This window comes from Dromiciops gliroides, chromosome X (genome assembly GCF_019393635.1).
Source record: "Dromiciops gliroides isolate mDroGli1 chromosome X, mDroGli1.pri, whole genome shotgun sequence".
NCBI classification, from domain to species: domain Eukaryota; kingdom Metazoa; phylum Chordata; class Mammalia; order Microbiotheria; family Microbiotheriidae; genus Dromiciops; species Dromiciops gliroides.
The window spans coordinates 83731597-83748786 of record NC_057867.1 but is presented as its reverse complement, the minus strand read 5'-3'; the positions used below and the strand labels follow the sequence as shown (position 1 = coordinate 83748786).

The window sequence follows — 17190 nt, the reverse complement described above, 5'->3', positions numbered from 1 at the left end:
CTGTGTAGACACCAGCCTCATTCCTTCCTCCAGAAGGAATTCCTTCCTCATGGTCCCTAGGCAAGACATAGATCGGGACGCCTCGTGATGGCTCTAGATGCAGTGGAAGACCTTGGCCTTTTAAAGCTAAGGTCTGTCCCAGGTCTCAGTTTGCCTGAGGCAACACCCATTCAGTGATTAAGGCAAGGTAAGAAATAAGGCAAAGAAAGGCCTCTTTTACCTAGTAAAAAAGAAAGAAAGAAAGAAAAACCTAAGCCCCACAATCTGGGAGGGAAAGATGCTCAGGGTATCTGACAAAAACATCAATAATTGCTAATTATACTCACTTTGAACCAGCAAACCCCAGACAATGACCTAGTGAAGCGTGGGTTGGGACCTGTTGTTGGCCAATCAGTGAAAGAGTTAATATTCCCATTTTTTTAAATGAATAAGCGAGTAGGGAAGAGGAAAAAAATCTTGTGTAAACCACAAGATATCTTGAGAAGTTTCAGCAATAAAAATTTCTATTCCTTTGGGAAGAGCACCCACAGGTAAGGGTACGATTCCCTATATGGACAGAGGAAGAGGAAAGAAGGGAGGGAGGAGAGGAGGGAGGGAAGGAGCACAGCCCAACTGGAGCTGGCTACTGCTCACAGACTGTTATTTGTCCTTTGTTTTCTAAGAGAGCCAATGAAGCCAGGAAGGTTATGCCTTGATTTGCAAGTGAATTGGATTTAAGTGAGGGAGGGAGGTTTGTGCAAAGTAAGCAGCCTCACAGTCTCCTCCCGAGCCCTCCAGGTCCAGAGGCAACAAAATATCGTTATTCTAAGCCCTTTATAACCTAGTCCCCCTTCCCCCAAACTTTCCAGTCTTCTCATACCTTACTCCCACACAGTTTTAGATCCAATGCTGGCTGTTCAAAGAACAAGATACCCCATCTCTTGGCTCTGGGCATTTTCACTATTTGTCCCGCTATACCTGGAATGGTTTTGTTCCACTCCCTCACTCCCTGTTAATTTGAGTGCTTTCTGTCATTTCTTTTTCATCTTATATATAGCTTGAGGTGGTTCAAGGAGAAGGGGAGTATGGCTCTTAGATTTTCAGGGAGTTTGCTTATTTATGATTATACCTTTGAAATCAGTATTTCTTTGTAAAAGCCAAGGTGGTGCAGTGGATAGATCACTGGCCCTGGATTCAGGAGGACCTGAGTTCAAATCCAGCCTCAGACACTTGACACTTACTAGCTGTGTGATCCTGGGCAAGTCACTTAACCATCATTGCCCTGCCAAAAAAAAAGCCAATCTGACTTAACGGCTAAATGAAACTGGGGTATAGAGTATCCTTCTGCCCTTGGAGGAGTACCATGGGGCCAATGGCAGAGAGTCTAGATATCTCCCCTTAAGGGTACCAGAAAATTCCGTGGGACCGTTAAAATCTAAGCTACATGGTAGTGGGTGCCAGAGTGGCTAGTTTTATAATACCTATAGCAGTTGAGAATTAAAGAATTGAAAACATAGCGGATGGTCATTGATTAGGGAATGGTTAAATCAATTATGATATGAATTTTATGGAATATTAATATGCTATAAGATGATCAATATGAGTATGAAGAAGCAAGGAAAGATCTACATGAACTGTCGCAAGAGTGAATTAGTAGAGGGGCAGCTAGTGGATAGAGCACCGGCCCTGGAGTCAGGAGGACGTGAGTTCAAATCCGGCCTCAGACACTTAACACTTACTAGCTGTGTGACCCTGGGCAAGTCACTTAACCCCAATTGCCTCACCAAAAGAAAAAGAAAAAAAGTGAATTTGTAGAGAGAGCCAAGAACACACACACTCACTATAACATCGTAAATGGACAGAACAAAATAAATTAAAGGAAATGTTGCAGAATTACGATAAACAAGCAGGGCTAGAATGAAGAGTCAGACACCTTTATCCTGTGCCTTTGTAGAGGTGGAAGGTCCAAGGATGTGGCATATTGTATATATTTTTTGGCTTTTTCGATTAATCAGTAATTTTGCTTTTTTTTTTTAACTTTAAAAGGGTTATTTGATGTACGACAAGGCTCTCTGGAAAAGGGAGGGGCAGGGACACGGGGGAAAATTTTTATGTAAAACAAAAAAAGGGCAATAAAAATTCTTTAAACAAAAATAAAAAGACTAGAAAGGTAGGAAGGGGCCAGGCTGTGGCCAGTTTTAAAAACCAGACGGAAGGTATTCTATTTGATCCTAGACGCAATAGGAAGTATTTGCCATTTACTGGGTCGGGGTGCGGATTGGGGTGGGGGTGGGGTGGCGATGTCTCCGCCGGACCTGCATCTTGGGAACATCACCCTGGCAACCGAGCGGCAAATGGCCGGGAGGCCGGGGGAGGGCCCCGAGGCGGGGCGGCCAATCCGGAGGCTCCTGCGGCAGTCCAGCACCGAGGGGCCGGGGGCCTGCGGCAGGGCGGGGCCGGCAGAGCCGCCGGGAAGGAGGCCGCCCACGGCGAAAGCGCCGAGGCCAGTCCCGCCATTGGCGGAGAGCGGCCGCAGAGTCGCGCCGAAGCGGCTCGTGGCGCTTGGGAGAGGGGGAGAGGGAGAGGCGGCGGCGGGGGGGGGGGGGGGGGAGCTAAGATGGCGGCCGGGAGGGGGGGAGCCGCAGTGCGAGTGGGCGAGTGACGTCACGGCGGCGAGGTCCCGCCCCCGGGCTCTGCACCTCTCGCTGCCCGGCACGTCAGCCCAGAGCAGCGGCGGGGGCGGCGGAGGAAGCGACCGCTGCTTAGGCGCGGAGGCCACTGAGGCGGCGGTGGGGGCGAGAGCACAGAGCCATTGTCCGGCCTGCTACCGCGACCAGCCCGGAATCCGCAGAGCCCCAGGGGACGGCCTGTATCAAGACCCAAGGCTAGGCCCCGGCCCGGCAGCTCGCGCCCGGTGGGTAAGGCCCATCGCACTGTCCCCTTCGCGATCGCGGCCCCCCCCCCCCACCATGTCCGCCACCATCCCCGCTCCCATCCCCGCGCCCCCCTGCAGGATGGCGAGCAGCATAGTCGGGGGCAAATACGAGCTGCTGCGGAAGGTGGGGGCCGGCTCGTTCGGCGACATCTACCTGGCCATCAACATCACGAACGGCGAGGAGGTGGCGGTGAAGCTGGAGTCGCAGAAAGCCAAGCACCCCCAGCTGTTGTACGAGAGCAAGCTGTACAAGGTCCTGCAAGGCGGGGTGGGCATCCCGCACATGCGTTGGTACGGCCAGGAGAAGGACTACAACGTTCTGGTCATGGACCTGCTGGGGCCCAGCCTGGAGGACCTCTTCAATTTCTGCTCTCGTAGGTTCACCATGAAGACCGTGCTGATGCTGGCCGACCAGATGATCAGCAGAATCGAGTATGTGCATACCAAGAACTTTATCCACAGGGACATTAAACCGGATAATTTCCTGATGGGGATCGGGGCTCACTGCAATAAGCTATTCCTTATTGACTTTGGACTGGCCAAAAAGTATCGAGACAACAGAACCAGGCAGCACATACCCTACAGAGAAGATAAGAATCTCACCGGCACTGCCAGGTATGCCAGCATCAATGCACACCTTGGCATCGAGCAGAGCCGTCGAGATGACATGGAGTCCCTGGGCTATGTGTTGATGTATTTTAACAAGAGCAGCCTGCCCTGGCAAGGACTGAAGGCTGCAACCAAGAAGCAAAAGTATGAAAAGATCAGCGAAAAGAAGATGTCCACCCCTGTGGAAGTTCTGTGCCAGGGGTTTCCTGCAGAATTTGCCATGTATCTCAACTACTGCCGTGGCCTGCGCTTTGAAGAGGCGCCGGATTACATGTATCTGAGGCAGCTATTTCGTATTCTTTTCAGGACTCTGAACCACCAGTACGACTACACTTTCGATTGGACAATGTTAAAGCAGAAAGTGACCTAAAAGGCAAGCTCTTCTAGTGGGTAGGGTCGGCAGACCCCCCCCCCCCAAGCCCCACAGCTTTCCAAGCATGAAGAGAAACATGAAGTGTAGAGCAGACCAGAGCTGATCTTGTTACTCCCCAAATGTAGACATTTTAGTTTACATGTACACTTGTCAGTGGTTGTGGGCAACCCTTTACTTGGTGTAAAGAAATTCATTTCAGTATAAACTGGCTGTGGTCAACACTGGTCCGGCAGTCAGAGTTGTAGCTGCTGTGTTTGTGAGTGTTAACTGACATAGTAAAACATGATGTTCAGTTTTCTATTGCTTTTTTCAAGGGGAAATGGTAACTAAATGGTTGACAAACAGGCAGGTGGAGAGATATCGTGCATATGCCAATTTTCTGTTACCTTTTATTTGGATCCAGTTGTAACCCTGTAACCTTGAATTTGTGCTTTGAGATCTTGTTTCAAAAGAATGGCATGAACAGTTTTCAACCATGGCTGTGATAATTGTAAATGCTACAATTGTATGTTCGTGGCGTTTTGGTTTTTTCCTCCCTGGGGTTTGAATGTTGTAAACTTAAACATTCTTAAATCTGTTGGCTTCTATGTGCAAGGCAGCTGACAAGGTAGCAACCAAAGATTCCAGTTTTTAAGCATAGAAAGACCCTGCCTGCTTAATGTGCTAGAAATAACATCATCTAAGTGAAGACTTAAAAAAATCTTAGTAACTACTAGATTATCTGTAGTGCTCTGCATTAACTCTGTAATGTTCTTGGTATTAAGAAACAACAACCTATTTGTCACAGAAATTTGGTCAACATCTTATGAACTTGTATGTAAGTTTCTTATATAAATGTAATCACTGTAAACATCTATATGACATGGAATTTTGTTTTTATGTTGAATTGAGAGTTGTTTTGTTTACAAGTTCATTAAAAACTAAAAATTAGCTCTATTTAAAAAACCATATTGGATATGTGTGGTGAATGCAAGTGAGGAGTGGGTGATGGTGAATTTAGAGTGAGGAGTTATAAATTGGGAAAATAGTGGTGCCTTGGACAGTACCAGTGCTGTTGAAAAGGGAGTTGGGGGGGGGGGCGGGATGATGACACATAGATACATAAGGCACTAGTAACTGAGAGCAGAGGGAAGGGTGCACCAATTCTGTAGGCAATCCTGGGGCTAGAGCAAGCTTTTAAAATCATTTGATACAGCTTTTCAGTCTTAAAGACAAGTTGTGACTAATTTTGAATACACTGCAGTTGTGTGGTTCAGAAAGCAGTGTGCTTTCTAGCAATCACCAAATTATTGTTGATATAGGTATAAACAGCCTATTTCACATTTTGATTGCATTCTAAATATTCACTCCTCTTCCCTGTAAACTCTTTTTCCAAAAACTATATTCTCTGATAAGATTTCCATCTTCTCCAATGTCTGCTTATGTTGGTTACCAGTGCCAAATCAAGCTAGAAATATAGGAACATATGCATTGGTATACTTAATACAATCACTAAAACAGAGGAACAGCATTGTTTCTGAAACCAAGGTTTTTGTTAGGTGGTAGCACTAATTCATAAATCAATTGGAACATTTGAATTAACTTCCTCTTCTCATATTACATATATATCTTATTTGAGATATCATTCTAAAATACAATCCCTGTATCGCCTTTTTCCAAATCATAATTTGAGAAAATGTATAAACATCACTAACAAAATCATCTCATGAACCAATGAAAGTTAATTATTATTAATCCAAATGGATGCATCTCTTATGGAAAAACATTCCATGCATCTATTTCCACTTCTGATATTCAGAAACCAATATAGAGGAGCTATCACTTTAATCACAGCAACAAAGGAATGGCAGCATCACTTGCTATTCATACAACAAAGATGCCATGAAATATTATTCCTGATTATTTTCTCAATACCAAGAGGACAAATTTCAGACTCTGAGGTCTAAAGTTTGCTCCTTGATTTCACATATTTTTCCAAATCTACAAAGAGATCAGCATCTTTAGAATTAGGCTGGAGCTGGGCAGCTAGGTGGCACAGTGGATAGAGCACTGGCCCTGGATTCAGGAGGACCTGAGTTCAAATCCGGCCTCAGACACTTAACAATTACTAGCTGTGTGACCCTAGGCAAGTCACTTAACCCCAATTGCCTCACCAAAAAAAATAATAATAATAATTAGGCTGCAGCATCATTATATAATCGGATCTATCCATTTAGAGAGTAGTCATCTCTTTAGAGAGACTTTTCACTGAGAGTTTCTGAGAGAAGGGTTTCCTAGTACAAATCCCTTCTCTTCCCCAGTATAAGCTCTTCTTTGTTGCCCTTTTAGCCCATGAATTCTAGAAAAATTCTGTGTTCAATGTGTGTTATGGCAAGAAATAGGGATTATTTTCCCTTAGGAAATAAGGCACCCTGAGTTTTTAATTAAGGTGCTTCTCCAAGAAGAGATTATAGTTCAACAGGCATGTTAACTCCTCTCTATCTTGCTCTTAGTTTGAGGATGTCTTTCTTATCTTTTTGTGGCAAAGTCTGCAACCCTAGGGTTTCCTTTCCCCCTTTACTACTTTTTGTTTCTCTCTCTGGAGATTCCCATTGCTGACAAAAACTAAAGACCCTAACCTCCATCCAGGTCACACAGACAAGATGGCACACTAGACACTCACTCCAATTTCCACAACTTCTCAAACCTCTCCCACATGGAAATTATGCACCAAAGATAAAGCAACTAGCTGTTTCCATGTTTTAGGGCACCCAGAATCCAAAAGAAGGTTCAAAAATCAAAACAAAAAAGCCTTAGGAAATGATGCTTAGTGACCCTGAGTTCACTCAGACCTGTTCCCCACCTCTCAAGCTACCACTAGTCAGGTGACCTGCCTTGTCCAGTAGAAGTATGTTCAAAACAAGTTTCTCTAATTTTTCCAATTCCTCTCTTTTGTTATAAAAACCATCTCTGTAAAGCACTCCTTGTCTCTGACCTCTGATGAGTCAGGTGAAAGAGCAACAACCAATGCCTTGGGTGCTTTGCTCTGTATTGCCTGGCTAATCCTTTATCAGCTATAATCATTGAGTAAGAAATAATTGTGTGATTTATAGTAAGAACATAGTCCCAGGTAGAAAAACCTGTGTATGGCCAAACTATCATATAGTCCCAAGGAAATCCCTGTGTTTTAGTTAACCTTAGAAGTGTAACTAAATCATTATAAAGTGTATTATCTTAAGTATGTGACCAAAATAATCATACCTATATATTAATATTTATATTGAAATGATAAAGGCAAAGTTCAAAGTTAGGACATAGTGACCTGTAAAATACAATCTGGATCAGCTTCTAGAGTACCTTGTTGCCCCACACATGAATGAAGAGACCTCTAAGAATCTGTGAATTCAGTAACTCAGCGGCTCAGACTGTACTGGGCAGACTGTAGACCCCACCTTTGTTTCTCTTAATAAAGTTTGGCTTCTTTTCCCAGAGAAGCATCCTAATTTCTTTTTTACAACTTGGCACCCCAGATGGGACAGAAAAAACGGGGGATTGGACTCAGGGCTCCTAAGACCCTCCAGTGAATGCTCTGGGGACTACAGACCTGGTTCCTTCTCCAGGGAAACCTGGACCTAGACTTCCCTCCCTAGCTGATCCCTTCCTCTCTGGGCTCAGGCAAGCCTCCGACTTCAGCTTCTTTTCAGTTTCTCTCTCTCTCTTTTTTTGCAGAGCAAAATGGGGGAGAAAACATACACACAACTATTCACAAACAAGCGCTTTCACAAGCAGGGCACCAGCAGTAAGAAGGAGTGGGGGAAACTGGGTATTTAGCTGAGACTTGAGGAAAGCTAGGGAAACCAGGAGGCAGAGATGAGGAAGGAGAGAGTTCTACGTGTGGGAATGACAGGAAAATTAACTTTAATCTTGTTACTATCAGACGTAATATTCCCTTGCCCCTCCTTCTAAATAACCCTTCAAAAAGTAGTTGCTGTTGTTTTTCTTTAAAAAAGATCCTTCCTTTCCCATTATTTTCCTGAAATGTGGCCAGATGTTGCAATGTAAGAATTGGATTAACATTCTTTAGAATGGGGCAACTGGGTGGCGCAGTGGGTAAGGCACTGGCTCTGGGGTCAGGAGTACCTGAGTTCAAATCGGGCCTCAGACACTTGACACGTACTAGCTGTGTGACCCTGGGCAAGTCACTTTACCCTCATTGCCCTGCAAAAAAAGAAAAAGGAAAACCATTCTTTAGAATGTTTTAAAGGAAGATAAGAGCACCCCCCTCCCCATAATAACCAGTTTGTGGTTTCACACCTAGAACACAAAAGTAATCCTACTGAAAAAAGAAAAGCAAGCCTATGAGAAATATTAAAATATACATGGGAATTTTATAAATTAAAATGAAGTATGAATCAATTTAGGAATAACTTTTGAATTGGCATGTGTTTTGAACTTAGACATTTTGCTGTAAATTATGAGACTCTTACTCATTTTTATAATGGATGCAAATTTATTATCTTACAGCTAAGGAAGGAGATACAGTCTCCAAATGTCACCCCCTGTTCTTGCTTATGAATTGGGGAAGTTTATTATGTGTCCTATACCTTTAATTCTTTTTGGGGGGTGCAATGGGGGTTAAGTGACTTGCCCAGGGTCACACAGCTACTAAGTGTCAAGTGTCTGAGGCCTGATTTGAAGTCAGGTCTTCCTGAATCCAAGGCCGGTGCTTTTATCCACTTGCCCACGCAGCTGCCCCTCATTTAGTTTTTTGTCTAATTGGTGTTTTTTTGGGGGGGGCGGGGCGGGGCAATGAGAGTAAAGTGACTTGCCCTGGGTCACACAGCTAGTGTCAAGTGTCTGATGTCAGATTTGAACTCAGGTACTCCTGAATCCAGGGCCGGTGCTTTATCCACTGCAGCACCTAGCCACCCCTGTGTTAATATGTAAAGAACAAATAGTAAGTTTGTAGGCAATCTTGGAGATGAATGGGAAATAGACAAGGAATCAAGAAAGGAGGTGAAATTAAGAGACATATTGAAAAATGTAATGAGAAAGGCCAAGTTTGAGGGCTTTTATGAGATGAAAAGACAAACAAATGAAAGTTTAAGTAAGCAAGGAGGGATGAGAAAAGAATAGGTAAAGAGTTTAACGAAAGCTGGAGTATGCTTTGACACAGTGTTGAATGCAGGTGTTGAAGTTTGGGAAATCTGAGGAATGGTTTTGATCTTACTGAGAACATTTCTTTCTTTCTTTCTTTCTTTCTTTCTTTCTTTCTTTCTTTCTTTCTTTCTTTCTTTCTTTCTTTCTTTCTTTCTTTCTTTCTTTCTTTCTTTTTTGGTGAGGCAATTGGGGTTAAGTGACTTGCCTAGGGTCACACAGCTAGCAAGTGTCAAGTGTCCAAGGTTGGACTTGAATTCGGGTCCTCTTGAATCCAGGGCTGGTTCTCCATCCACTGCACCACCTAGCTGCCCCGAGAACATTTCTTTTTTTTTTTGGGGGGGGGGGTTGCAGGCAATGGGGGTTAAGTGACTTGTTCAGGGTCACACAGCTAGTAAGTGTCAAGTGTCTGAGGCCGGATTTGAACTCAGGTACTCCTGAATTCAGGGCCGGTGCTTTAACCACTGCGCCATCTAGCTGCCCCCCATTTCTTTTTAAAAAAAGAAATTTGGGTAATTCTTTTTTTCTTTTCTTTTTAGCAGTGCCCTAAGGTACACTGGTAGGGTTAAGTTAGGGGAAAAAAATGAATTTATTTGGTTTGGGTGGTTCAAAGAAACAAAGAAGCAGTTATGGGGGCTGGGAGCATCACCATGAATTTTTTTATGAGTCCACTAAAAATAATGGAACCTTGTGAAAAATGAGGTTTAATTATTGTCACTAGTAATTACAAAGAAAATTGACTGGGTTGAAAATTTTGAAGCTGCATTGTAATCATGGTATATTAGAAAATTTGATTGGTCTTTGTATGAACAAGGGGATAATAATAATAATAGTACCTATCTGTCAGGGTTTTTGGAAGTGTGAAATTATTCTAAAATGCTTATTGTAATGAGTAATATATAAATGTTGACTATTGTTATTGGGTTTTGGAGTAAATAACATATCAAAGATAATAACACGATTGTTTTCTAAGAAGGATAAGTTAAGATTTTATTTGATTGAATAGATGAAATTTGACTTGAGAAGAATTCAAGAAATTTGGTGTTATGTTTAAAAAACAAAAACAAAACTCTAGATTTCTAGTTTTCTTATACTGTGGAATTTAGAGGAATATTAGATATGTGATTAGAAATGTCAATTATCTATTAATTAGGAAAATATGCTTTAAAAACATACTGTTAGGTGAATTTTTTCTGAGGTATTGCAAAATGCTGTTAGAGAGGCCACGTCCCTTTTGGGTGATTAAAATGAATGTGATAATAGCCTTTGAAAAAATGGCAATAATGAAGTACCTTTTGCTTTAAATTCTTGTGATTTGATAGGAGGTTGGAGGACACCCCCCCCCCCAACAACCAGAGTTTGGTTAAAGTTACTTTGAAATGGATTAAACTGATGGCGTTTGACTAAGGTAAGTTTAGTCTCTCATGAATTGAACTGCAAGGTTTATGTAGCAAGATTGTTAAAAAATCAAAACTATTCTATATTCAATGAGTTAGACAACTAAAGGGTAAGACTTGAGTCTTGATATTTATAATTGCCCTATAATGTAAATTAGCAAGTGATTTTAGTAACAACAAAAATATTTAAAAACCCCTAAACACTGAGCTCGACTTCTGTTCCCTCAAAAAGAACATTAAATCAGGCCTCTGAACGGATTCTGAAACTACAGAACCTGCAAAGCGACAGAGAGACACAGTCTTCCAACCAGAGATAATTTAGAAGACTTCAGGAAAAGGTCGGTCTGACTCGGGCAAAAGGGAGGCCCAGCGCAGGGCACCAGCCCAGCGCCGAGGGGGTCGGGGCAAGTCAGCAGGAGCTGCGGGCCACAGCCGAACAACTGAGGCTCCTGGAACCTGGCTCAAAAATCTGGTGGCCAAGAAGGACAGTGGAAAAACCTACCTGCACCAGGTGAGAGGGCAAGTTGCCAGCTGGAGGGTCACAAACAGGATAGGCGTGACTAGGCCCATTGATCCTAGTGCGCTCAGACAGCAAGACCAGGGCGAGCAAACTGAACACACCATAAAGGGCTCAGTGTAAAAAGCCGATGACACAGCACCTATACCCCTGCACAAGAAGCCCAAAACAGGGTCCCTGGTGCCCCCAGAGCAGACCTCAACTTAAAAAATAAATAAATAAGCTGCAATAATGAGTAAGAAGCAAAAAAGAGCCCTCTCCATTGAAAGCTTCTGTATCAACATGGAAGAAGCCAACACAAACTCAGATGAGGACAATAGCCTCAAATTGCCTACATCTGAAGCCTCACGAGGGAAGGTGAATTGGTCTCAAGAGCAAAAAGCCTTCCTGGAAGAGCTCAAAAAGGATTAAAAAATTCATCTGGCCAAATGGAAAAAAAGGTGCATAATCTCACTGAAGAAAACAATGCCTTAAAAATTAGAATTGGACAGTTGGAAGATAAGGAATCCATGAGACACCAGGAATCAGTCAAGCAGAATCAAAAGAATGAACAAATAGAAGAAAATGTGAAATACCTCATCGGAAAGGCAACTGATCTGGAAAACAGATCGAGGAGAGAATTTGAGAATCATTGGACTGCCTGAAAGCCATGACTAGAAAAAGAATCTAGACACCATAGTCCGGGAAATTATCAAGGAGAACTGCCCTGATATCATAGAATCAGAGGATAAAATCATCATTGAAAGAATCCACCGATCACCTCCTGAAAGAGACCCCAAAAGGAAAACTCCAAGGAATATTGTAGCCAAATTCCAGAATTATCAGGTGAAGGAGAAAATACTCCAAGCAGCCAGAAAGAAGCAATTTAAATATCATGGAGCCACAGTCAGGATTGCTCAGGACCTGGCAGCTTCAACATTAAAGGACCGCAAGGCTTGGAATATGATATTCCAGAAGGCAAAGGAGCTTGGATTGCAGCCAAGAATCTATTACCCAGAAAAAACGTGCATTCTCTTTCTAGGGGAAAAGATGGACATTCAATGACATTGGGGACTTTCAAGGTTTCCTGATGAAAAGACCAGAACTGAATAGAAAATTTGATCTTAACAAACAAGACTCAAGAGAAGTTTAAAAAGGTAAACAGAGGGAAAAAAGTTACTCAATTAGGTTAAACTGTTTACATCCCTACATGGGAAGATAATACTCATAACTCTTAAGAATTGTAAATGTATTTGGACAGAGAGAAGGACTTTACACAGAGGGTATAAATATAAATTGTCTTTGATGTGATGATACAAAGAAAATTAAGGGGTTAAAAAGGGAGTCTCTGGGGAGGAGAGGAAAGGGGAGGTGGAATGGGGTGAATTACATCATATGAAGAGGTGAAAAAAACCATTTATAATAGAGGGAAAGAAAGGAGGGTGAACATTGTTTCAACCCTACTCTCATTAGATTTGATTCAAAGAGGGAATAACATATACGTTCATTGGGATAAAGAAACAGCTCATTCTTTAGGGAAGTAAAAGGGGAAGGGAAAGGGGGGGACTGATAGAAGGGAGGACAAAAGCAAGGGAGAAAAGGGTAAAGAAAAGAGATGGGGTGATAAAAAGGGAGGGCAGATTGGGGGAGGCAGGGGTAAGAAGCAAAACATCAGTGAGAAGGAATAGGGTGAAAGAAGGGGGGAAAAGTACAAAGGGGGTAAATAGAATGGAAGGGAATAGACAGTCAGTAATAATAACTGTGAATATGAATGGGATGAACTCTGCTATAAAACGGAAGTGAATTGCAGAGTGCATTAAAAACCAGAATCCTACAATACGCTGTTTACAAGAAACACATTTGAAGCAGAGAGACACACACAGAGTAAAGGTAAAAGGCTGGAGCAGAATATATTATGCTTCAGCTAAAGTTAAAAAAAGCAGGGGTAGCAATCCTTATCTCAGACAAAGCACAGACAAAAATAGATCTCATTAAAAGAGATAAGGAAGGAAACTACATCTTGCTAAAAGGTACTATAGATAATGAAGAAATATCAATATTAAATATGTATGTGCCAAGTGGTATAGCATCCAAATTCTTAGAGGAGAAATTAAATGAGTTACAAGAGGAATTAGACAGTAATACTATACCAGTGGGGGATCTGAATCTCCCCCTCTCAGAATTAGATAAATCTAGCCACAAAATAAATAAGAAAGAAGTGAAAGAGGTGAATAGATTACTAGAAAAATTAGACATGATGTCTAGAGAAAATTGAATGGGGATAGAAAGGAATATATATACCTTTTTCTCAGCAGTACATGGCACATTTTCAAAAATCCACCATGTATTAGGGCACAAAAACATCACAGTCAAATGTAGAAAGGCAGAAATGGTAAATGCATCTTTCTCAGATCATGATGCAATAAAAATTACATGTAAGAAAGAGCCAGGGAAAAGTAGAATGAAAATCAATTGGAAACTAAATAATTTCATTCTAAAGAATGAATGGGCCAAACAACAAATCATAGAAACAATCAATAACTATATCCAACAGAATGGCAATAATGAGACAACATACCAAAATCTATGGGATGCAGCCAAAGCAGTGCTTAGGGGAAAATGTATAGCTCTAAATGCTTACATGAATAAAAAAGAGAAAGAGGAGATTAATGAATTGGGCATGCACCTTAAAAAGCTAGAAAAAGAACAAATTAGAAATCCCCAGTTAGATACTAAACTAGAGATCCTGAAAATTAAAGGAGAAATTAATAAGATTGAAAGCAAGAAAACTATAGAATCAATCAATAAAACTAAGAGCTGGTTTTATGAAAAAAAAACAATAAAATGGATAAAATATTGGTTAATTTGATTTAAAAAAAAGAAAGAAGAAAAACAAATTACCAGTATCAGAAATGAAAAGGGTGATGTTACCACCCAAGAAGTGGAAATTAAATCCATAATTAGGAATTATGTTGCCCAACTGTACTCCAATAAATTTGACAATCTAAATGAAATGGATGAATATTTACAAAAATACAAACTGCCCAGGTTAACTCAAGAGGAAATAAAATCCTTAAATAAACCCATATTAGAAAAAGAAATTGAACAAGCCATTAATGAACTCCCTAAGAAAAAATCTCCAGGGCCAGATGGTTTACAGGTGAATTTTACCAAACATTTAAAGAACAATTAATTCCAATATTATACAAATCATTTGGAAAAATAGGTGAATAAGGAGTTCTACCAAATTCATTTTATGATACAAATATGGTGGTGATACCAAAACCAGGCAAACAAAAACAGAGAAAGAAAATTATAGACCAATTTCCCTAATGAATATTGATGCTAAAATCTTAAATAAGATATTAGCAAGGAGATTACAGTAAGTGATCACCAGGAGAATACACTATGACCAGGTGGGATTTATACCAGGAATGCAGGGCTGGTTCAACCTTAGGAAAACTATTAACATAATCAACCACATCAATAAGAAAACTAACCAAAATCATATGATTATCTCAATAGATGCAGAGAAAGCTTTTGACAAAATACAGCACCCATCCCTAATAAAAAACACTAGAGAGCTTAGGAATAGGTGGAGCTTTCCTTAGAATAATAAACAGTATCTACCTAAAGCCATCAGCAAGTATTATATGCAATGGAGATAAATTAGAGGCCTTCCCAATAAGATCAGGGGTGAAACAGGGATGTCCATTATCACTTCTATTATTTAATATTGTACTAGAAATGTTAGCTTTAGCAATCAGAGAAGAGAAAGGAATTAAAGGAATTAGAATAGGCAAGGAGGAAACAAAACTATCACTCTTTGCAGATGATATGATAGTATACTTAAAGAATCCTAGAGAATCAACTCAAAAATTACCTGAAACAATGAACAACTTTAGCAAAATAGCAGGATATAAAATAAATCCACATAAATCATCAGCATTTCTATACATGACCAACAAAGTCCAGCAGCAAGACATAGAGAAATTCCATTTAAAGAAGTGGTAGAGGGGCAGCTAGGTGGCGCAGTGAATAAAGTACCGGCCCTGGATTCAGGAGGTCCTGAGTTCAAATCCGGATTCAGACACTTGACACTTACTAGCTGTGTGACCCTGGGCAAGTCACTTAACCCCCATTGACCCGCGAAAGAAACCAAACAAACAAAAAGACAAAGAAATGGTAGATAATATAAAATACTTGGGAGTCTACTTGCCAAGACAAACCCAGGAACTCTATGAACACAATTACCAAACACTCTTCACACAAATCAAATCAGATCTAAATAATTGGAAAGATATAAATTGCTCATGGATAGGCAGAGCTAATATAGTAAAAATGACAATTCTACCTAAAATAATTTACTTATTTAGTGCCATACCAATCAGACTACCTAAAAACTATTTTATAGAGCTAGAAAAAAATAATAACAAAATTCATCTGGAAAAACAAAAAGTCAAGAATATCCAGGGAAATAATGAAAAAAAAATCCACAGGAAGGTGGGTTAGCGGTACCAAACCTAGAGCTTTACTGTAAAGCGGCAGTCATCAAAACTATCTGGTACTGGTTAAGAAATTGAGTGGAGGATCTATGGAATAGGCTAGGCACAGGAAACACAGTAGTAAATGACACTAGTAATATAGAGTTTGATAAACCCAAAGACTCCAACTTCTGGGATAGGAACTCAGTATTTGACAAAAACTGCTGGGGAAACTGGAAGATAGTATGGCAGAAATTAGGCATAGACCAATATCTTATACTTTATACTAAAATAAGGTCAAAATGGATACATGATTTAGACATAAGAGGTGATACCATAGGTGAATTAGGAGAGAAAGGAATAGTCTACCTTTCAGATCTTTGGAAAGGAAAACAGTTTATGACTAAATAAGAAATAGAAAATATTATAAATGCAAAATGGATGATTTTGATTACATTAAATTAAAAAAATTTTGTACAAACAGAAGCAGTGCATCCAAAATTAGAAGGGAGGCAGAAAGCTGGGAAACAATTTTTGAGGCCAGTACTTCTGATAAAGGCCTCATTTCTAAAATATATAGGGAACTAAGTCAAATTTATAAGAATCCAAGTCATTCCCCAATTGAGAAATGGTCAAAGGATATGAACAGGCAGTTTTTTGATGAAGAAACCAAAGCAATCTATTCCCATATGAAAAAATGCTCTAAATCTCTAATGATTAGAAAGATGCAAATTAAAACAACTCTGAGGTACCACCTGACACCTATCAGATTGGCTAAAATGACAAAAAAGGAAAATAATAAATGTTGGAGAAGCTGTGGGAAAATTGGAACACTAATCCATTGTTGGTGGAGCTGTGAACTGATCCAACCATTCTGGAGAGCAATTTGGAATTATGCCCAAAGGGCTATAAAGCTGTGCATACCCTTTGACCCAGCAATACCACTTTTGGGTCTTTTGCCCAAAGAAAGGGGAAAAGGACCCACATGTACAAAGATATTTATAGCTGCTCTTTAAGTGGTGGCAAGGAATTGGAAGTTGAGGTGATGCCCATCAATTGTGGAATGGCTGGACAAGTTGTGGTATATGAATACAATGGAATACTATTGTGCTGTAAGAAACGATGAGCAGGAGGAGTTCAGAGAAACCTGGAGGGTCTTGCGTGGGCTGATGATGAGTGAGATGAGCAAAACCAGAAGAACATTGTACACAGTATCATCTACATTGTGTGTTGATCTACTGTAATGGACTATATTCTTCTCACCAATTCAATGGTACAGAAGAGTTCCAGGGAACTCATGATAGAAGAGGATCTCCAAATTCAGGAAAAAAAAAAAAGAACTGTGGAGTATAGATGCTGAATGAACCATACTATTTCTTTTGGTTTTGGTGCTGTTGTTTTTCTATTTTGAGGTTTTTCCTCATTGCTCTGATTTTTCTCTTATAACATTACTAATGCAGAAATATGTTTAATGTTATATATAACCTATATCAGATTACCTGCTGTCTAGGGGAGAGGGGAGGGAGGGAGAAAAATCTGAAATTGGAAAGCTTGTATAAACAAAAGTTGAGAACTATCTTTACATGTAACGGGAAAAAAATAAATAAAATACATTATTAAAAAAAAACATGTCAGTGTAGAAGAGATGAGAATGTATCAGCACTGTGTACCTTTGATGCACGAGTGCACTCTGCAATCCAAGAATTGTTAAGCACTTTCAGTGAGGACCTACTCAAATAGAGAGTCCCTGAAAGTTACTGACATAAAACAGCCTTGGGAAA

The 17190-nt window shown here is 40.7% G+C and overlaps 1 protein-coding gene across 1 annotated transcript; it reads left to right on the top strand.

Annotated features, from left to right (window-relative positions):
- Window positions 1-2608: 2608 nt before the first annotated feature.
- On the top strand, window positions 2609-3971 carry LOC122733603 (casein kinase I-like). Its single transcript, XM_043974155.1, has one exon. The coding sequence runs from the start codon at window positions 2949-2951 to the stop codon at window positions 3891-3893; it is 945 nt and encodes a 314-aa protein (XP_043830090.1). The 5' UTR covers window positions 2609-2948; the 3' UTR covers window positions 3894-3971.
- Window positions 3972-17190: the final 13219 nt, after the last annotated feature.

What these genes read in the sequence shown, in the direction of transcription:
- LOC122733603 (XM_043974155.1), top strand. Translation starts at nt 2,949, where the DNA reads ATGTCCGCCACCATCCCCGCTCCCATCCCCGCGCCCCCCTGCAGGATG.